Source organism: Harpia harpyja, chromosome 10 (assembly GCF_026419915.1).
Source record: "Harpia harpyja isolate bHarHar1 chromosome 10, bHarHar1 primary haplotype, whole genome shotgun sequence".
Classification (NCBI taxonomy): Eukaryota; Metazoa; Chordata; class Aves; order Accipitriformes; family Accipitridae; genus Harpia; species Harpia harpyja.
Window position 1 is genome coordinate 33,483,922 of NC_068949.1, and position 20,458 is coordinate 33,504,379.

Sequence of the window (20,458 nt, forward strand, 5' to 3'; positions counted from 1 at the left end):
GCCTCATTTTTCATACAGTCTTTTGGCTGCATAGTTTGAATGTTGTTTTTTAGCACTTGCATTATATAATGCCTCTGCTTCAAGTGTCTCTTTCTCTTAGAAAATGTAGAAGTCTTCTATAGTTAAAACTCGTATGGCATAGACCTAGAAATCTTTATTCCACTCAGAAACAGTAGAATCCCATTGACAATAAACTTTCCAAGAGAGTGAATTAGTTTTTTCCCAGAGTGAGAGAGATTTGAACCAATTCGTAGTGCAGGGGTCAGAGGTGCTGAAGTTTTGGAATGTAATAACTCCCCTTTAGCTGTCTGATTTCTTTCTTCCTCCTTTTCTTCTTTTTAAAGCTGCAAATTGTGATGGCTTACAAGCTCTGTCTTGTAAGATGTGTACAGAAAAAGAAATGCAAGGAGAACACTTTAGCCTCGGGAATTTGGTGATTTCTTTTTATTAGGCTATGAAAGAGGGAGAAAGTGGGTATAGCTATAAGTTTCAAAGGGACATGAGCCACTAGTCTGTGGAGTTCATCAGCCTATCAAATAGTATATTATTGAACCTCTTAATTAAAAATTCCAGGAAAGGTGAAATAATAATGATAGGGAGATGCCAAAATCAGAGGTAAGCTGCTTGTTTATGCTGCTCTGCATTGTTTATTAGTAGGGGCTCAGGTAAGCATCCTTCACCAAATGGGACAGACTTCATCTGATTTGAATGCAGCTGGCTTTATCTGGGGCAGCCTTTGTCGAATGTTTTTGCCTTCAAAGCATGACTTTCATCTCTCAGGTTGCCGTGAATGGGCTTGTGAAGACTATAATCTTCACCTGGTTCATGTGATCAGTCAGCCTGACAGGGAGAGGTCTTATTTTTCTCTTTGAGACCTTTCCAAATAATTATACCTTCCCTGAGAGAGCTCAGATATAGAGACTTTAAGGCCAGGAGAAAATTACGATTGCATCAGAACTTGTGAGGTTGGGATGTGAATTTTCACTCAGCAGAGTAAGCAAGACCTCTCTGTTAGTTGTGGACACACAAGTCACTCCATGCATTTTGCTGTAGCTCTGGCAGGCAGCATCTGTGATGGCTCCCCACTGGTCAAAACCAAAGTCCTAAGCTCCAATCCTGATCTGTGGCTTTTTATCCTGGCTCTTGCCTTCAACTTCTTTTCTTAGTCCCAGATGTTGGTGCTAATCACTGGGTTGTAGTTTTGTGTTCTCATCCCGTATGGATGTCACATGTCCCACCGTTTATGGGACATCTCTCATCAGTTCCTGCAGCCAGCTCAAAGTTTGTGCATGAGCTGAGATTCATCTCTGGGCCACTCATAGTTATAAAAACTAGGATTTGAGATCTCTCCTTCTGTAGTAGTGATTCATTTGTTAGCTACACCCACTGATGACAGTGGCAGAGCTTGAACAGAATGTGTTACTTGATGTGAGTACAGGCATCCAAATTTGGCTCCCACGTGCTTTGGCCTCAGAGATTTTAATAACTTAGGATGCTGTAAGGTTGGAAATAGGAGATTACGCTAACATGATACAGAAATTCCCAGATCACTCATCACTCTGAAATTACTCAAGATAACTGGAACCAGCATGGGTGCAACATTTGTTAAAAACCTACTCAATGTTCTTTTCTTTTAAAACACATTCTGCAGCACTCTGCACCCTGTTCATTTTCTCGCACTGTAACTTAGACACCTGTGCTGTCATGTGGAGGGTTATAAAAAATACAGTCCATATTTTGTACTGTAGAAATGTTGGGGAAGTTTCCTCATCTGTAAAACACATGGTGTGTTCTGTGCTGACTAAATACTGTCTCTGTTCAGATAAGAACTCAAAGGACTTGAATTGTCCTTAAGTTGCTCTACTGCCTCTGCCTTGTCCTGTAGTGGGACAACAGGACTAAGCAGGTGGGCAGGACAGGTTAATGGAGCATTTACCAAGCCTTGTTCAGCACTTTGCTGGGCCACAGCTTTTCCATGTCATCTTGGATGACTCAAGCTGACTTTGCCTTGTTACCCCCCAGGTAAGACTGGGATAGCAGAGCATTTCTTTCCCCTGTTGCGTGTAGTGGGTGAAGTACTCAAATACCGTGACATCAGGTGCTACAGCAGTGGATTAAGTGCACTGAAGGGCACTAGAGAGTTAAAAGATGCTTTAGTGACATGTGAAGTCCTTTTATAATCTCATGGCTTAATTATTTAAAATGTGGAGTTCCACAGGGTGACCTGTGTTTTGCGGCTAATCAGCTAAATGGCTGTGAATATCATCCCCTGTCCAACTGTCTTTGGAGGCCCTGCCTATGTTTGCTGAGCAGACACAGGGATTGCCATCCTGTGCAGAGGACAGAGCTATATTCCTTGGGACACCCACCCCCTTTCTTAGGGGGTCTCCCCAGGCTGCTCTTTGCTGGAGGACTCATTCACGTTTCCTGCCTCCCATCATCACTGGGGAGTATGAAGTTGTGCATGTAGGACCATTTTCCATCTTTTTTTGCCTGGTACATCTACACATTTACCCTTCTCTCTCTCTCTCTTTTTTTTTTTTTTTTTTTTTTTTTAACATGCTCTCTGGTACTTTGGGTGATTCTGTCAAAGCCTGGGAAGTGGGGAAAACCCATTTGTGTGGAAGAGAGGGAGAAATCTGCACAGCATTTCTGATGGCTACAGGGATATTTGGAGCACTGAAATCACTGCCCAGGATGAGCCTAGTCAGTAAAAGACACTGAACTAGACACTAGTGATGAAAGCTGGGCAGAAAACACCAACAAGGCAGGAGGGGAGAGACAGTAGGAGGTGGAAAATAGGATGTGCACTAGCCTGGCTTCAAGGATCAATGTTTGTATCCATGAATAGGAAAAATGTGGTGTAACAAGCAGTTCTCAAATATACTGCTGATTGCCTCACTGAGACTCCCCAGAATTTTATTTTTTCTCTTTCTGTGATAACCAACCAGATTTCTGGTTGTTTCGGTATCCATGAATGCCAGCCACAATCATTTTGAACTCCAGGAGAGTTCCAGGAGAAGGGAACAGGCTATTCTTTCACTGGGAGAAGGGAAGAGGCTATGCATCCACTTAGGCTATGCTTTTGAGTTACCAGTTTTCTGTCACAGTTGTTTGAAGCATGAGGCAGCAAATTTCATCTCTCAAGGGCAAGGTTTTCAGTCCTTTCTGTCATGATTTTGGATAGGAACAGTGATAATACTTAGCCAGTGTATTTCTGTTTATTTGCAGCTTGAATTTCATGAAGACTATAGTGGAGGCCGGTTTGGATATCTGAGAGTAATATAGCAGAAGATAAGGGATTTACCTCAGTGTTACAAAAAGTTATGATCTGGGTTTGGATCTGCAGTTGGGCAGAGGTTTACATCCGTTTTTACTTCCTCATCTCTGTGACAGCACTGATATTTCCTAATCCCAGTGCTAATTTGGGTCCACACAGACTGTTTCAGCAGCAGTTCCAGAAGTGACCTTTGGATACAGCTAAGGTTACCTTTACTTGACTAGTTTGCCAGTAATGAAATGGTTAGTCAAATATGTGCCTGTCTCTCCTGTAAATCCCATTAATCATTAATTACCAGATGGTGACATTGCATAGTGCTGGGGAAACATCGCTTGATTTTTTACAGCCAAGTTTAGTGTTAAGAAAACATAGTCTTGTAAATGTCAAATTGACTATTAAGTAATCCTGCATTAGAGTTTTTCAGAATTAAAACCATACCGTACATGGAGCTGTGGATAAAAAGAATAATTCCAGTTTGGCAACCATGGATAACACCACCTATAGCGTCATCAAGGCATATACCCAGTGGCTATTCACATAGACCGCAGATGAAGAACTGAACAGGGACCTATTAATGGAGAATCCTGTGGGCTAATGACTCATTTGCCTGTGATAAGGGACTTGCTTTCCATGCCCTGTGGGTGAGAACACCTGGGAAAGGTTTTTCTCCCAGAGGGTAATGCTAACATAAATCTGGAATGTGTTACTCAAGCCACCAGCACCATTAGCTGTACTAGGCTGAGGACAAAATTTTCAGACTCTAGCCTCAAGCTCTGTAATAAGGGTTCAGGAGAGATGAGACCTTAAAAGGTCTAGGCATATATTGAAAGATTTCTTTGCAAGGTCACATTAGTTAATTAAAGATCACAACACCATGGTGATAATAAGACCAATTTTATTTTCCTTTTCACTTAAAAGATTTTCTCCCCCACCCAGTGGGATGGGGGAGAAAATCGGGAAAAAGAAGCAAAACCCGCGGGTTGAGATAAGAACGGTTTAATGGAACAGAAAAGAAGAAACTAATAATGATAATGATAACACTAATAAAATGGCAACAGCAATAATGAAAGGATTGGAATGTACAAATGATGCGCAGTGCAATTGCTCACCACCCGCCGATCGATACCCAGCCAGTCCCCGAGCGGCAAATCCCTGCCCCCACTTCCCCGTTCCTATACTGGATGGAACGTCACATGGTATGGAATACCCCGTTGGCCAGTTTGGGTCAGGTGCCCTGGCTGTGTCCTGTGCCAACTTCTTGTGCCCCTCCAGCTTTCTCGCTGGCTGGGCATGAGAAGCTGAAAAATCCTTGACTTTAGTCTAAACACTACTGAGCAACAACTGAAAACATCAGTGTTATCAACATTCTTCGCTCTGAACTCAAAACATAGCACTGTACCAGCTACTAGGAAGACAGTTAACTCTATCCCAGCTGAAACTAGGACAGATGGGCAAGTGGGGGAAATGTGAGGTTAGGGATTTTTTTTTCATTTTGTTTGCCTACAGTTAATGCACTTGGCACTATAGATATTCAATGTTTCCAAACATTACATCATAGCTGACTAGCTTGTGATTATACAGTAACTCAGTGGCAGAGATAGAAATGCAAAATGGATATATAGAGTTGGATACTTTTTATTGGCAGAAATAGTGTTTATTTTTGTTGAAAAAGTTTCAAGTCAATAAAGATATTCTAGAATTCATGTCAACGTTATCAAAATGTTTCTCTCAAAAAATTAAACAAAGGAACATCCTGAAATGTTTGACATTTTTTGGATGTTTTTTAAAGTGATTTTAAAATTTGAATGAAATCTCTTTTTGCAATATATAAGCTTTTAAAATTAAAGTAGGGAAAGAGTGCATTCTGAAACAAAGTGTCTGGATAAAGCCAACATAGAGGGGTCCTGACTCCTATTCCCATCTTGATTTTTGTGATGCAGAGCAAATATTGGTCCCTAATATCCAAGTTAGAAGTTCAGTATACTTATAATGTACTTCTTCATAACTGTGATCCGTAGCTTACAAGAGTGACCAACGAAGTTTGAGAAACCTCTGTAAGTTTTATATTTTGCTTTTGTCCATGAGCATATTTTTTCCCAAACTTAATCCTATACTGTTTTTCAAGTACAGATTGCTAAGTGTTCTTCCAGGGATGTTGTGATAGATTTCATGGATATCTAAGAGTACAAAATCCTAAATGACCCTAAGAACAGGAAAATCCTTCACTTTCTGTCTCTGGGAAAACCTGCAGGACTGTTTTATAGAGGCTGCATAGACCCCACCTGTTCTGTGAGCACTAACCTGCCTACAGTTAGTGTAATGCTCAGACTACCATTCCCATTTCTGAGCACAGTCCATGTTTTTTTAAACTAATTTATGAGAGATTGACAGAAATAGTTGGATCTGGGAAAGCATCTTTGTAGAAGGTGGAAAAAAACCCTAGTACACTACTGGAGGAGTATTACAGAACATTGTTTAGTTTACTTTGGACCAAAAGCCAAGATATTTGGGTTTCTGGTATATATTTACACTTCATGCTGACGAATTACTTCATCTTACAAAGGAAATTTGATACAACTAGTCTCCTGTACTATGAATGTAAGCTCTAAATAGTAGCTGATGCTCTGGAAGAACTACTAAAGGATGTCTGTTGCCTGACTTTGCTGTTGTGTAATGCTCCTCTCCTTACTGCCTGCTTTCCTAGGAAAATAAGTGTTTGACTTTGTAAAAAAGTCCTGTGGATGCCACGCTATCAGGCTCCCTGGGCTCAAAGCTCTTTTAGCAAGAAAAAAAGAAAAACGTACTGGCTACAAAGATTGTGTGTGATCATAAAGGGAAATAATTTAAAATACTTTAAATTCTCCTTTAAAACCCATGAACTACATAATAAATGAACCACAAGAAAGGAGCCACATGATAGCAAACTCACAATACATATACTACCTCAGATTCTGGCTGCTATCACAGCTAGAATGAGTTCTTTCAATGGGTGGTGTATACCCTCTGGAAGGGCAATTTTGGAGTAAGTTGCCGTTGAGGAACCTTTCCTTCTAACCTCCTTTTGCTTGAGAAACACAGCATATCTTGCAGAAGGAAGGGTTATCCCTTGTCCACTACTGTAACTGTGGATCTCCTTACATAAATACTGTCTGGCTTTTAGAATTTGTGATTTGTTGTGATTTTAGTACAATTTGTGATGTTAGCCATATTTATGACTTTGATGTACTGTGGCTGGCAGTGATTATTTTTTTTAAGACTGGAAAAGTAAGGGCTAAAATATTTCTGTTCATTGGTTTTAAATTTAATGCTTACCACTAAATGTCACATATTGTACTGCAGTTAGGGCTTTCAGCCATCAAAAAGCCTTTTGCTTTGGTCTCTCGTCTATCAGGTTTCTTTATGTTTCAGGGGCAGTCTCTTCTCTTATTTCACCCATTGCTAATCTTGGATCTCTATGTAATCCCCTCCACTCTCTTGTGACTAAGTGTCTTCAGACTGGAGCAGACCAGATAAACCAGTAGTAAGAAAGATCTAAGGAGGAATTTGTTGAATATTTCTCTCAATTAAGATTGATCCCTGGACTGGATCCCAATGCCATGTCTGTCTGGACAGTACATGGTGGAAGGATCTGTTTCCTTCTCATGCAACAGGGTACCAGATATCCAAACTTCATTGCTCTGTTTCACAGGCCAGTGTTGGAAGCTTAATTGCTGTACTGCAGACTCATGCCTGGGCTGACTTCATTCTGTCTCTCCCTGATGCATGTGAACTCAAACACAAATTAATTTCAGCCTGTCAGTAACAGTCCCAGAGTAATTGTTTGTGATACTTTGTAGGAAGCAGTGATGAAAGCCAGCCCTTTAATTAATATATTGAATAATGCATCTCTCTGAGGCATATGGGGATCTCCCATACTGTCATAGCTTGGCAAAGCTAATCAAAAGCTAGGCTGCCGGGCTGACAGTAGTATCATATTTTGCGCGCTCTGGCTAGCAAGGAATATTCTCCCACTTTTTTTTTGTGTGGCATTTGGCTTAGGTTTTGGCCTTTGTTCTATACCACACTAATCTCTGTGTTTCTGGGCAAATGGGTGAATTTTCAATTTTCAGTGTGGGAGAGAACCCCTCTTGCTTTCAGGTGACTGGAAGAGAAATGTTTGGGAGTTGTTTTAAAAATCACCATTGTTCTGAGAAGTTTAAGAATGTCCTTTTCACATACTCTCATTATGGACATAATTTTCCAACCATTTCATTCAGTGGCAAAACACCTGCTGGCATCAGGGAGCTAGCATCTTTCTTGGACGCAGCCTCCCCTCTGCTCCAGACCTCATCCCAGATGGCCCACCTGGATTTCAAGAGACACATCTTTGTGGGGGTTCTTGCAGCTCTTGTTTCTTTACAGCAGCTGGGGCTGGAAGCATTCTTGCATTGGAGAAAGTTGCAATCTAATGGATAATTTATCCTCAGTAAGTACATCAATGCTATCAAGGACCATTTTTTGCTTGAAACTAGGTTTTCAGTCAAACCTCAAAGCTCTTCAGGTAGATTTTCTCAAGAAGAATCAGGAAAGACCCAGATAAATTCCAGTCCATTTCTCTGAACTGACTTCAGCCTCTGAACCTTTGGAAGTTTGCCTGCCATTAAGTTGAACAAAAACAGTTGTTTTATTTAACAGAAGGAGCTGAACCCATGCTGTGCAGAAAGAACAGTCTTATCATGGCAAAACAGACAAGATGTTTCTGCATTCATTTAAACGTGAGCCATTTGTGTTGCTCAATAACATCCATTAAAGATAAGGAGGTCCCTCTTTATGCCTTCTGCCTGTTGGAAATTAACAAACTCTCTTAAAATGACAATTCATCAGCAGTTATATGAGGCAGAATTCATTCTCGGCAAGAGAAGAAATTGAAACTCCCATCCTTTCATTCCCTTGCATTCCCCTGAGCCTCCTCTGTAGAATGAGATGAGTTTAATTCTGCTATTGTTAAGCATAGTGAGCATGAAGATACATCAGAACGTAAGAGCGGGAAGGAGTATCTTATTAGCTGCACTACAGGTTCTTTTAAATAATGTTGATTCAGTAACTTGCCTCTTGCTGATCATATACAGAACAAGGACGGGAAGCCAGTAAGTGAGGCTATTTCACTTGCATATTTGCAGTGAGCTAATTGGAATAGGAGATAGCAGTGGTTATCATAGCTCTGTAATTATCTCACAGATAATTGTCCTCCATTGGGCAGAAGGCAATAAAAATGGGATGTAGACACATTTCCATGTTTAGTGAAATATCAGAAGTTCTGCTGCTGAGTTTGAGAGAGAAACATACTGACCTGTGACTGCCAGCAAGGATTGAGGAAATGACAAATAATACCTGTAGACTTCAGAGCTGATTTCAGCAGATCTGGGTTTTCTTCCATAGGAGAAAATCCTGCTTTTTATTGGAAAAAATAAAGAAAAACGAACCAAAAATGCTGCCAGGTTTTTGGCCAAAGGGTACAGAAAGATTCTTAGGTTTTGCTCAAAATATTTTTGGTTTTCAGGTTTTGATTGAAAAATCTTTGAGGGAAGGAGACATGTTCCATTATAATATTGATTTTAGGGGTAATCTGTAATAGTGACTCCCTAAAGCCATTTCGGGATCTGCTGTAGTTTCTCCAGAATTCTCTTTTTTCTTTCTACAAATCATTAGATTTGAACAGTGTGTATTACTTTTCATTTGGCCTTGTACTTTACTTTTCTTTTATTGCTCATCTATAACAACAGATTAAGAACCCAGCAAAGAGAAGCTCTTGCTTTACCTACAGTTTGACCATACATCTTTACTTCTTGACATGTGGGTAGCACAAACTCCCATTGCAGCATCCTGCCCTGAGCATTCTTACTTGGAAAAGGTAATGCTTTGGAGATGGGAATGCTTTGGGACATCGTGAAGAACTGGGAGTGCATCTCAGGCCCCTGGGCAGCCTTGTCTCCTTTTTGTTTGTGCATCTGTCTAACTTGAAGCAAAGGAACCCACAAAAGCTCCGTGTTTTCTCTGGTCTCTCCTGCACAGTGTCACTTCCACTGATGGAGAGACCTGCAAGTGGCTGTGGCCATTTTATTCATCTCCTCTCCGTTCTGTCTGTGAGGATGCTTCTGTTCTGAATGCAAACCTGTCTTGTCACGAGACACGTGGTGATCTGCAGACCTCCTGTCACCATTGCTTTTACTCATCATAGCCACACAGACTTCTTGTTTCTACAGACAGAGCCTGTCTTTGCATATCTGCTGCCAGAATCCTTTTTGTTTCCTGCTTCTTTGTCTTTTCCTCCTATGGATGTTGGGACAAATGAGCATCTCGCTCTCAGCGGCTAATTGAGTATGATTTTTTGGGGGGCAAGGAGACTCGCTGACGCATTTATGCTTGCAGGTCCGGAACAGAGTAGTTTATTCTCCTCTGTCTTTTTCTTCCTTCCCCTTCTTCTTCTTTCCTCTCTCTCTCTTCCTTTCCTGGCTGATGGTTAAAAGTCAAAGAATGAAATAAGCCATTTGTTCTCTTCAGGTTAGCATCTGAAATGCAGAGAAACAACTGTCACAAAAGGTTTATGACAGAAATCTAGTTTTCCACATTGCCTTTCTCCAAAATGCATAAACTGAACCACAAATTTATTTCCAGAATGTTAGATCTTATCCCAGAGTGATTCTTCACAATATCCTGCAACAGGGAATGTGGAGATTCATCCTTCCTTAAATTAATACAATGTACAATGCACATAGGCATATGGGGCTCATCAGCATATCCTATACATTTTGCTTGTGCCAAGTTTCATACTGGCATCCCCTCTTTCAACAATTTAAGTTTTATTTTTATTCATCTATTGCTGCATTCATTTATTAAATGATGCTCTTATTCTGAAGCTTTTCAGAGGCACTGTATTCTGCCTAGGACTCTCTTAATAGCTGAATCACTGAGCCTTAGCGTTTCAGGCATGTCATATTTGCAGTCAGAAAATGTTCATACAAATGAGGGCAATTAAACACACAGTGAGCTGAGAATCCTTATTTTGGTGTAAAACATTGCTTGAACGGATCATGTTTAAGATACTTTTGCTAGGAGACAAACTCAGAGGAATATTATGAGTCTTCTAAACATTCCTTTCCAGGGAGGGAAACAGTAACTCACTGAAGTACTTGGCTGCAGGACTGACGGGCTGAGCTGATGGCTTCTTTGAGTATGTACTTTGCTTTTCTAAAGTGGTCAGAAACAGGGCTGATTCATGTTTCCTGAAAAACCAAAGCAGTAATCTACAGCAATTCCCCATCTACATGACTTTCAAAGGAGGGTAGCCAAGCACTGACCAAACATTAATTAACTGGGCTTCATAATATAGTAGGCACTAAACTAATTTTAAACCAAATGCAGGGAAAGAGATCAAAGTCACTCAATATGTCAGTGATCAGTCTTGGAAGAGAAACAATAACTTTGTGCTTGAGTTTCACAGATCTGCGCAAAGCATAGCTGGCTAGAAAATGTCATTTCCCTGATTTATTTATTTTTTCCAAAAAGCTGAAAAAACCACAAACCACACCACCCGCATCCCTCCACCCTCCACCCCCCACCCTCCCGCAATCTGTTCTACTCCCAAATTTTCCATTGGCAAACAAAGATTTTTGATTAAGTAGAATGAACTATTTCTCTGGAGTGGATTCCCTCCCCCCAGTAATTTGGCTTAGATTTTGGTCACCAAAATGACATTTGTATACAATAATTTCTGCATTTCAGGTTTCCACTTCTCCTATTTTTCTGTTTTTTCCTCTCCTATTCCAAAAGAAGAGTGATGGTGGGGGAAGAAAAGGATGGAGAAGAGACAAAGCTAAAAATGTGTCATTTTTTAGTGTCTCCAAAAATATACTTTTATTCTTGTTTCCTCAAAGGACTTGAAATTTAGAATATTAAAAATAAGGGTGTCCTGCAAAAAATGTCCCTTCTTTCAGAAGGCAAAACAGAATCAAACCCTTCTATTGGATTATGTTTCAAACTTGTCTACCATGAAGTTGGCAAACCTCTAATCCCAGGTAGATGACCTCTCTCCTCTCTAGAAATGCATTCCTCAAAGTATCACTGTCTGTGTTGGATGCATGTAGGACAGAGAGCTGATGGTATATTGCACACTGAAGCTTTGAGATGTCTTCAAGACAATAGCATCTTAACTTGATAAGCTGATGCTTGATTACTTCCACCATATCCCGATGATGGTGCTGCTAGGACTTGGCAAAAAAAGGCTTCTTATTCAATTAGGATAAGCCCTCAGTGCTGCTTTTATATAGCCCAGATTGGCTGTACCCTGATGAGTCAGGAACAGCAGGCTGCATGGGAGTAGCTTATTTGGTTCCTAAGTAAGCAGCAGGACTGTGACTGCACCTGGAAGCACACCCGCTATGAGTGCTGGCTTGACGTAGCTGACAGATCTGCTCCCTGCATGAGTCTCAGTCCCCATGAGAAGTTATTTCAGGCACCACTGGGAAATTAAGATGCCACCTCCAGCACATGCCCTGCCTGTGCTGCTGGCCCTTTTGAACCTTGACAGGGCTGTGAGTAAGGATCTTCACTCTTCTACCTACACACTTTTTGGAGTTCATTTCACAAAAATTTGGTTATGTTTATTGGGTTTTATAGTATAGGTTGGGGAAGAAATGCCAGAGGACTTTAAAGGACTAAGACCTATTAAGTGGATGAGAACTAGACACAGAATTATTTGTATTCTTAGTTTTTGGTATTAGCATACAGGGAAAAGAAAAATCATGAATCGACAGCAGCTTTGTTCTTTTGATAAATACACTTTAAAGGTATTCTCAGGTTCAGGGGCTTTTCTTTCCCATTGCTGTTAATTTCTGTGATATAAAGAGTCACCTTCTTTTATGTACTGTGAAGAGAAAAAAATGTTTTTGTGTGCAGCAGAGCCTGCTGTCTTGTGTGGATTCTCTAGTGTTTGGTGACCTGATTGAGCCTAAATGTCAGCTTTTCCCTCAAGGAGAGGATTGATTTGGACATCTTTCCCCTTCCTGGCCTGCTATATCCATGAAACAACTGTGTGTAGCAACTCTATAGTTCTGAGACCTGTAATCCACTGAGTTTACAGGTAATTTACAGGTTTAGACATTCAGCAGGTAGTGGGGATGAGATGCAGGTAGGCAGATACATGTATGCACATATGGAAACACATGCAGATGCTGTGAACAGCTTAAGTTTTGTTTCCTTTGAGATACCAGGCAGAACACCTCCTTAAAATTCATTGGGACCTTTTTAAAAAGGATTGGCTTTGCTGAAAAGAAATTAGCTGAGAATAAACACTTGGCAATTTTTTTGCCTTATCTTGCAAGCTAAGTCTCACAACAATTACTTCTGCTGATGTCCAGAATTGTAGCATCACAGAAATTAGCACTGGAAAAGATGTAGAAAGCTCCAGGGACCTGGCTAAGACACTTTCTTGCAGTATTTTCCTGCCCAGCTTTTCTTCCAAGCTTCATTTGAAATAAGCTGTGCAAGGAGGTTTGGTCCATAACTCTTCACAGACCTCATCACATCCTACCCCATCCAGCAGCGTCTCCCCCCATTCAGCCACAGAAGATGATACTGTATTTATGTGTTTAATAAATACATTCTTTCCCCTTTCCCAGTTGAACCTTTGTATCTGTTTTTAACTAGGGTAGTTTATGACGTGTTGTCGGCCTGGGCTATGCGCAGCTTGTGTGCACGTTGGCTGTTACGTGTGCAGAGTTAATGCCTGATGGAGCTAGTTTTAGGCTTGATTGCAGTAAATAACAGATGAATACACAGAATCCTCTTGACCATCTGAAGGTTACTGCAGTTACTGATACCTAGACAAACGTGATGCCATATTAGATGGAGAAGGTAGCCTGTTGGCTGTTGGCCTGTGTTGGAAAGGTGTGTATAATTTAGCAATGGTGCTATGTGAAAAGATCCAGATCAATTGAGCAGGAATTGTATGGATCAGTTTCTGCTCCCATCTGCCCATATAGATGTGGCCCTTTTGTTGCTTGGGTGAGTTAGTGCCGTGCACTACTTGCCTGGTACCACACAGAAGTGTTTACTTCTGGGACAGGATACAATTAAAATTGCAGCAGACTAATTGGCAACATCCACTAATTTGACTGCAGTTGCCTGCAGCAAAAGGATGTGTTTTCCCCCCCTTTACATATTATTGCACAATAAATTTGCCTTGTTCCTTCCCATTTCTAGCCCTTATCTACTGCACAACATCCTGCTAAGTAGTCTATGTCTGTTTCCTCCATTTCTTTACATAAACAGTGACAATTGCCTTCAGTCTAACATCGCAACCTGCAAAAATGGGTTTCCAAGTTGGCATTTTGGGAAAGTCTCAATCCATTGTAAAAGTTTTGATTTTGTGTTCAAAGCCAGAGCTGGTGGATGCCATCTTGACTGGTCAGAAACCAGGCACACCCCTGGCAAAAAAGCTCAATCCAGGCTGATCTCTGTGGCCTGATTTTTTACATTGTTGTAAATCCTTAACACAAATGTTGCTCGCATCCAGTGATACCCACTCCCACCTCCCAAGCTAATGGGTCCGGAAGATGGAGAAATAGAGTATCTCTTATTCTCTGTTGATGGTTTAGGGAGCAAGGATCAACAGCAGTCAGTCTGAATTGCTCAGCATTTTTGATCTAAGATGCTAGAGTAGCTGAATCTCAATGCTGCCTGTTGTCATTAAATGCCTAATGTCTGGAAAATGGGTAGAAAAAAATGCAAAAATGGTTTATTCCATGGAAGGGCAGTGGAGTTGGTAGAAAGAGTGAGCTGAGGTGCAGTAGGCAGGTAACCCAGAGAGTCTGTGTATTTCCTTTTTCCTTTCTTTGCATATGCTAGCTTTTTTCATTTTGAACTATATAGTGTCTTACACGGAAACATTTCAGGAATAGCTACTTACAATGCAGAATACTGTGTTTTCCTTGCCCTTCTTGCTTGCCTTCCCTCCCGGTCAGAGATGAAATTTTAGCAGAGCGGCCTAGTAAATATGCATCCATGTACAACTCTCTTCCCTTGATAGAGATAAGGATCTTGCCAGGATTCTATTCATCCTTCAGCTTTCAAGAACACACAATCCTCTTCTGAATAGAAGGGAGGAAAGATCTTGTGAAAACCAAGAGCTACTATGAGAACAAAAAAGAAAAGCAGAAGATAGAGAAAAAGTAACTATTGCTTCCTTCCTAATAGGATTCAGAGGTAGTTTGAATTCTTAATTGGCCAATGATCCTGCGCCAGCTGCAATACTGGCTGCAGGCTCCGTGTTTCGAAAACTGCCTTTGCAGCAGTCAGGGAATGTGTCAGTAGGAAAAAAATGACCTTTCCTGTCACTTCTGCCTGCATCCTATCAGTATTTTCTTGTCCAAGTGGTGATAGGGATGGTGGAGGATGTTGATTTAGCATGGTTTCTCACAGTGAGAGTGCCCTTTTTTCCTCCCCATGGCCATCCAAGGCAGCAGCACACACAGGTGCATTTTGTGGACCTTGGCTTAGTTTTTGCTGTCTGGAGTTTGTCCACAAACAAAACACAGAGCTGAGCTGTGCATGGAGCCTGAGGTGTGACCATGTGGCAGGAAAACTGTTTTCAAGCTGACCTTAGGCTTCTGAGTGTTGCTAAATTCTCTTGTCTTTGTAAGCCTCTGAAATAGAGCTGTTTGTCAGCTAGAGAGCCATGAAACCCCTTCCCAGCCACCCCACTCTGTGGGCTCCACTTGGTTGTAGAGGACACAAAGGGGAAATGGTAAGTCAGGGGATGCTGACATCTCTCCTCATCATACTTTAGTTGCTCAAATAATTTTGAGCAGTGCATCCTCCGAATGTTCTTCAGAGAGATAATGTATGAGAAAATATAAGGTTGTGAAGGTGTCTTTTCTTGTTTTGTTGCTGCTCTTGTATTGCTAGACCTGAGAGGTTGTTGCAGTGAGTTCTCAAGACCAGAGGAATTACTGCATGAGATAAAGGAATAGCTTTATAGTCTGTGTATGCATTTTTGCAGCCGTGCTCCAGGACCTGCATTCACATCTTGCTCTTTCCACTGCCTGACTTTTCTGCATTCTTCATCTAAAGCTTCTCCAGACAAATGATGAGAGACCTTTTACTGAAAATACCTATATTCAGGAGTCAGAGCACTGCAAAGCAAAGCTGTGTTCTTTGCCAGTGGGAACAGACGTGAGGCAAGGCATGAAAAAACAGCATTGATTGGGGATTTGTTTTGCAATCAGAGTCTTTGATATAAGAGAGCGACTTGGTTTGGGAGAAGGAAGGATGACCGATGTATTACTTTACAGGCTTGTTATCTGCCTGCAGATAACAGGAGCTTGTCTTGCTTTTGGGTTGCAGGAGATTGCTTTGTAAGCTTTTCCACTTGAAGTACGGTATTCAGTGAGCAGAGGAGTACTAGGGGGGTGCTGTATGCTTGTCCTTTTTTCATCGTCATTGTTGTTCTGAAAAGAACCATCAGGCTTGTCAAAACTAATTAAAGAACGAAGTAGATGGCACTGGGAAGGAACTTCAAGCTAGAATGACATGTTTCAGGAGACTCCTGTCATCCCCTGGTGCTCACTTAATAGGCATTATTGAGTAGATCCACAGAGCTTGTGTACGCAAATGCACAATAGTAACGGCTATTTTGGATTTTGTTTGGAAATACTTAGGTTCTTGTTGCAGTCCCTTTTAAAACGAATAGTGTTGTGGTAGACGGATGTTTCTTATTACCTGGGCCAGGAGTAGGTTTGCCCCATTGCTGCGGGGGTAGGCACAGCACCTCCTCCATGCGGAGGGGAGGGACCCAGGAGGTGTGGTGGGGCGCAGGTGAGGCAGCCTGGCACTGAGGTGCCAGGACACAGCAAATGGCTCTGGGTAGGAGGCTGGTGTCTGGCTTCCAGAAGGAGGCCTGGAGAGTGCACGCTCCAGGGTGAAGGCTGGATTTAAGCAGGAAGCCCGTTGGGAAGGGCTGCGGGACAGGTCCTTAATGTGTTCCCAACCAGTACCTGAAAGTGCTGAAACTACCGCTCCCTTGGATAAATTTGTGATGGGTAGATATGTTAGTAAGCACATACTTCTGTCCCTATTGGCATGTCATAGGCAAGGGTGATGATTGCTGAACAGCTGAAATTACAGCACTTAGGGCTACTTATGGGAAAAAGGCAAAAAACTTCTGCTATGGACTAGAAAGATGTGTGTCCTTTCTATATATATTGGGAAATAATGTTGCTGCAGACCATAATATTTTCCACTGGCATTTTAAGGAATTTCTATTTGTCCTACTGTCACTTTTAACTGTGTCCAGATATTCAGAAGATTTGACCTTGATAATTACATGGTCGCAGGGACTCAGGCCTGTTCTGCCATCCTTACCAATAACAGACAATGCTTTCTTCCTTGTGGGATCGCCCTGCAACTGATGGTAGCGATTAAGGAGCAGACTATTTCTCACTGGGAGTAGAATGATGAAAGCTCTGCCTGTGCGGCTTTGTTTTGTTGTGTTGGGTTTTTTTGGCCACAATTCACAGTGTGTTGTGAATGGACTCGCTATTGATGTGGTGCTCTAGTTAACAAGCAGTGCCAGTTTCAGTTACCTACACAGTAGGTCATAATGTAGTTGTTTTGGCATTTGCAGCACTGGCTGATCTTAGCTGAACTCCAGCACATTCGTATGTTTGTCATTGCTTCAACTGCTATGTTTTTTGTGAGATTCACAAAAATGTATCAGAGCATCTGTATTTTGTTTGTTCTTTCTGTATTTTGTTTGTTCTTTTTTTCTTCTTCTTTTTTTTTTTTTTTTTCCAAAATGTTTTAGCTGTTGATGCCCAAAGGATGAAAGCAGCAAAAGATTGTGATAAAAGTGTTTCAGAACATTAGGGAATTTGAACGTTAGCTGGCTCGGAGGGAATCTATTATTTACAATCTACTGTATCAAATTCAGCTTCCACCAAATTAGAAACTGATTTTTGTCGTTGTCCCTTTTTAATCTAACCCTTTGGTTAACTCAGGAGAAGCAGCTCCATAAATCACGTGGACATCTATGGATTTTTTTTTTCCCCTGCCAGCCATTGCTAGGACTAAATGTTCATCTTCCAGTGATTCTTACCAGCCAGGACAGTAATAATAACATTTCTGTTCCGGGCTTGACTTTCCCTCTGCCAGGAGGAAAACTATCTTTGTAATGTGCCTTGCAAAACATTTTTAGGGAGTAAAATAACAATGCACAGGAATATTTGACTTGAGGTGCTTGGGTTTCAACTCATGAGGTTAAAGGAACTCATTGTGCCTTGTTTCATGATTATCAAGGACCATGGCATGGGATCATGGGATGCATAATGAATACTTTCTCGTGTTTTTTTTTTATCAGAACTTCACCATGCATATGTGTATCTTTGTTTTTTCTTTTGAAGATGGGGAAACTGAGGTAAACAATAGCAAGATTGCCCCACAAACCAGGGGCAGATCAAGAAACTCAGTCTCTCATATCATTATTCAGCCAAGTAAACCCCCTTTTTTAATTTGCTATCTATAAGCATGAGGCTGCTGTGCCCTCGTCTTTCCTTTAGCATTAAAACAGAAGTTTTACTGGATCTTGGAACCAGCTCACTTTGCCACCACAGAATGTTCATAGTAGTCTTAATCTTGTAGATGAGGGATAGGCAGGTTCACTCACCAGTGCCTGGGAAGATGTCTGTCTTAAAGGTTAGTATATGGCCCCTGAGAGTGGGCAGTGTAGAAACACAAAGGAGACAAGTTGGTAGGAGGCAGGGACTTACATGCCAGGTGTCACAAGGGAGACTTGAACCGATTTTGCTTTCCCTCACCCTCTCTGTCTGATTGCATCCTTTTATCTAACTGGCTGCCTTCTTTCTCTCTCTCTGTCCCCCCAGGTCAGTGACTGGTTTGGATAAAGAGCCTGACCTCGTGCACATGGAAGCCCGGACGGCTGATGGACGTGAGTGCCTGCAGCCAATGCTGAAAAAGTGGGCTTTGAGTCAAGAATGGAGTGGGAATGGAAATTCACTTTACTCATTTTGTCTCCCCATTTACATTTTAATTGATAGGAAAGATGTGGGTCATGGGGTTTGATGTGAGGCATACTCTTCTCCTTAGCCCCTGGGGGGGAAATTCAGAGGCTGCAGAGCTTGTGTCTGTGGAGAGGCTGAGCAGAAGCACAATCTATTGGGCTAAGGAGCCGTCCATTCTGTTCCCTATTTAGCTGTTTCAGTATCACGTATTTTACATGAATCATAAAGAGCTGGGCTACCAGCACTGTGCAGTACAGACTCTGTGCATTTCCAGAGGTGTTCAGAACAGCTGGGTTGTACCTGGGAATTTGAGAAATTGCCTACAGTCAGACTTCTCCTCTGGCCAGAATGTCCCTATGCCCCAGGTACCCTTTGTCCCCTATTGAAAAGATTTTTCAGTTTTGCTTATGATGTATGAATAGATGCTTCGTACCAAATGATTAGAGGCCTTGAAAGGTGCTTGGATCTGAAGTAAGAAATAGAAAAAAAATTCTTAAGCCCTCACTGAAATGAATCTAGCCACATTTGTAGAAGAATGAATTCCTATGTAATTAACCTCCATCGAAGACGACAGTAAGTATTAGAAGTAAGTTGACCTTTTCACCACTCTCTCCAACGTGTTTTAGGTATTTCTCACAGGAACTACAGCATGGTAATGCATCTGCTCGTGGGGTGGAGCCAGGTTTACTCCAGCTCAATGCCACACAGCAATGGGACATGTGTCCCTTTTACACTACAGGGACAATGTAGAATGGCAACATAGGGCTGAGGTTGTAGAGGATTTCTGGGAGAAAAAGGCCTCATTTTTGTTGATTGCAAACTTTTCCCTGTTTTAGTCAAGTTCTGCATAGGCCAGATGCTGTGTGAACAAGTGCCTGTCTATCAGGGTGGCTTCTCTGAGGCTGTGGATCTTCTAAAATTACTTATTGGCCTCCCACTGCTATTTAGTGATGGCAGCTGAATAAATAACCAGGCAATAAAAGCTCAGGGGTGACAGCTGTTTGTTGAATATGTAGAAAAAGCAAAATAGGCTGGCAGGTGGGTGGGCAAGGTAGGGAGGCTTCTTCAGTGCCTTTGGTGCTGTGTGTGCTGTTACAGGAATGCTAGAAGAAGTGGCCAAAAGCAAGCAAAAAAAGCAAGTAAGTAAGCAAACAAACTGCTGATGGAGTCTGTTTTCAAACTAAGTTTAAACTTGCTCACCCAGCTATTTGAATATTGGATGTGTCAAAGATGTAGATGCTTTATTTGAAAGATGTATCCCCAGTTTGCAGACAACTCTCTTCCTTCAGGTCCTGTTTGCTCGGGGGTTTGCTGTTCTTGTTTTAATGTATAAATTCAGCATTTTGAAATTGGCGGTTGATGGTATTGAGGGTTTCACTGAAAGTCAGACTTAACCGGTAGTGTCAGCAAAACAGGCCCATTGCAAGCCATGGTCCTAGCAGACAGCAGGCACAGGCGAGACCTGGAGGGCTGTGCTGGCTCCACTGGCATGTCCTGCTGGGGGACAGCATCAAAATGACTCCTCTCCCAGCCAAGCACAGCACAAAAGAACCATGTTACTCCAATTAGAGTTTTTAAGGCTTGAAACGATATTAGTTTGTGTTACAAAACATTGACTGCCTCAAAGCTATAGCCTTACCTGGTGTGAAATGGTACAGCTCTCTGTACTTAGGAATGGGAGGTTGAACTTTTCTCCTAGTTGGCTCTGTAACCAAAATGGGCCTTCATGCTCTCAGTGAAATGGCTGAGGCACTTACACCTGCTGGAAAATGGGTCTCTGCAGTTATTTCCTCTTGATCAGAAAGTTTCTGATTAAAGTTTTCCTCAGTAGTGGGGAGAACAAAGGGGAGGCTTTTTTAATGCCTCTTAGGTCAGTCTGGTGGCTCAGTCACTTACTTGATGCATTAACAGACATAGATTTGAGTATTGCCATTGCTCAGTTCAATTCAGAGACAAGAATCCATGCCTTCAATGTCTCTGGCCACTTGAAAAGTGCATGATTCTTCTAGAGGGGGCATTTGTCCTTCTTCTCCATGCCTTTTATTTGAAAAAAAAAAATTTAAAAAAGGCAGTGAGGGAAGTGGTATTTAGGATTGGACTCCTGAACTTGATGATTCTTTTTTTC

General features: G+C 41.6%; 1 protein-coding gene across 1 annotated transcript in view; it reads left to right on the forward strand.

Moving 5' to 3' along the window:
- The window catches only part of SORCS3 (sortilin related VPS10 domain containing receptor 3), a 318,567-nt gene that overhangs the window by 205,841 nt on the left and 92,268 nt on the right, over positions 1-20,458 (forward strand). The window contains exon 6 of the mRNA XM_052799671.1: positions 18,196-18,260. Coding sequence (XP_052655631.1) covers positions 18,196-18,260 — 65 coding nt within the window. The remainder of the gene's footprint in view (positions 1-18,195; positions 18,261-20,458) is intronic.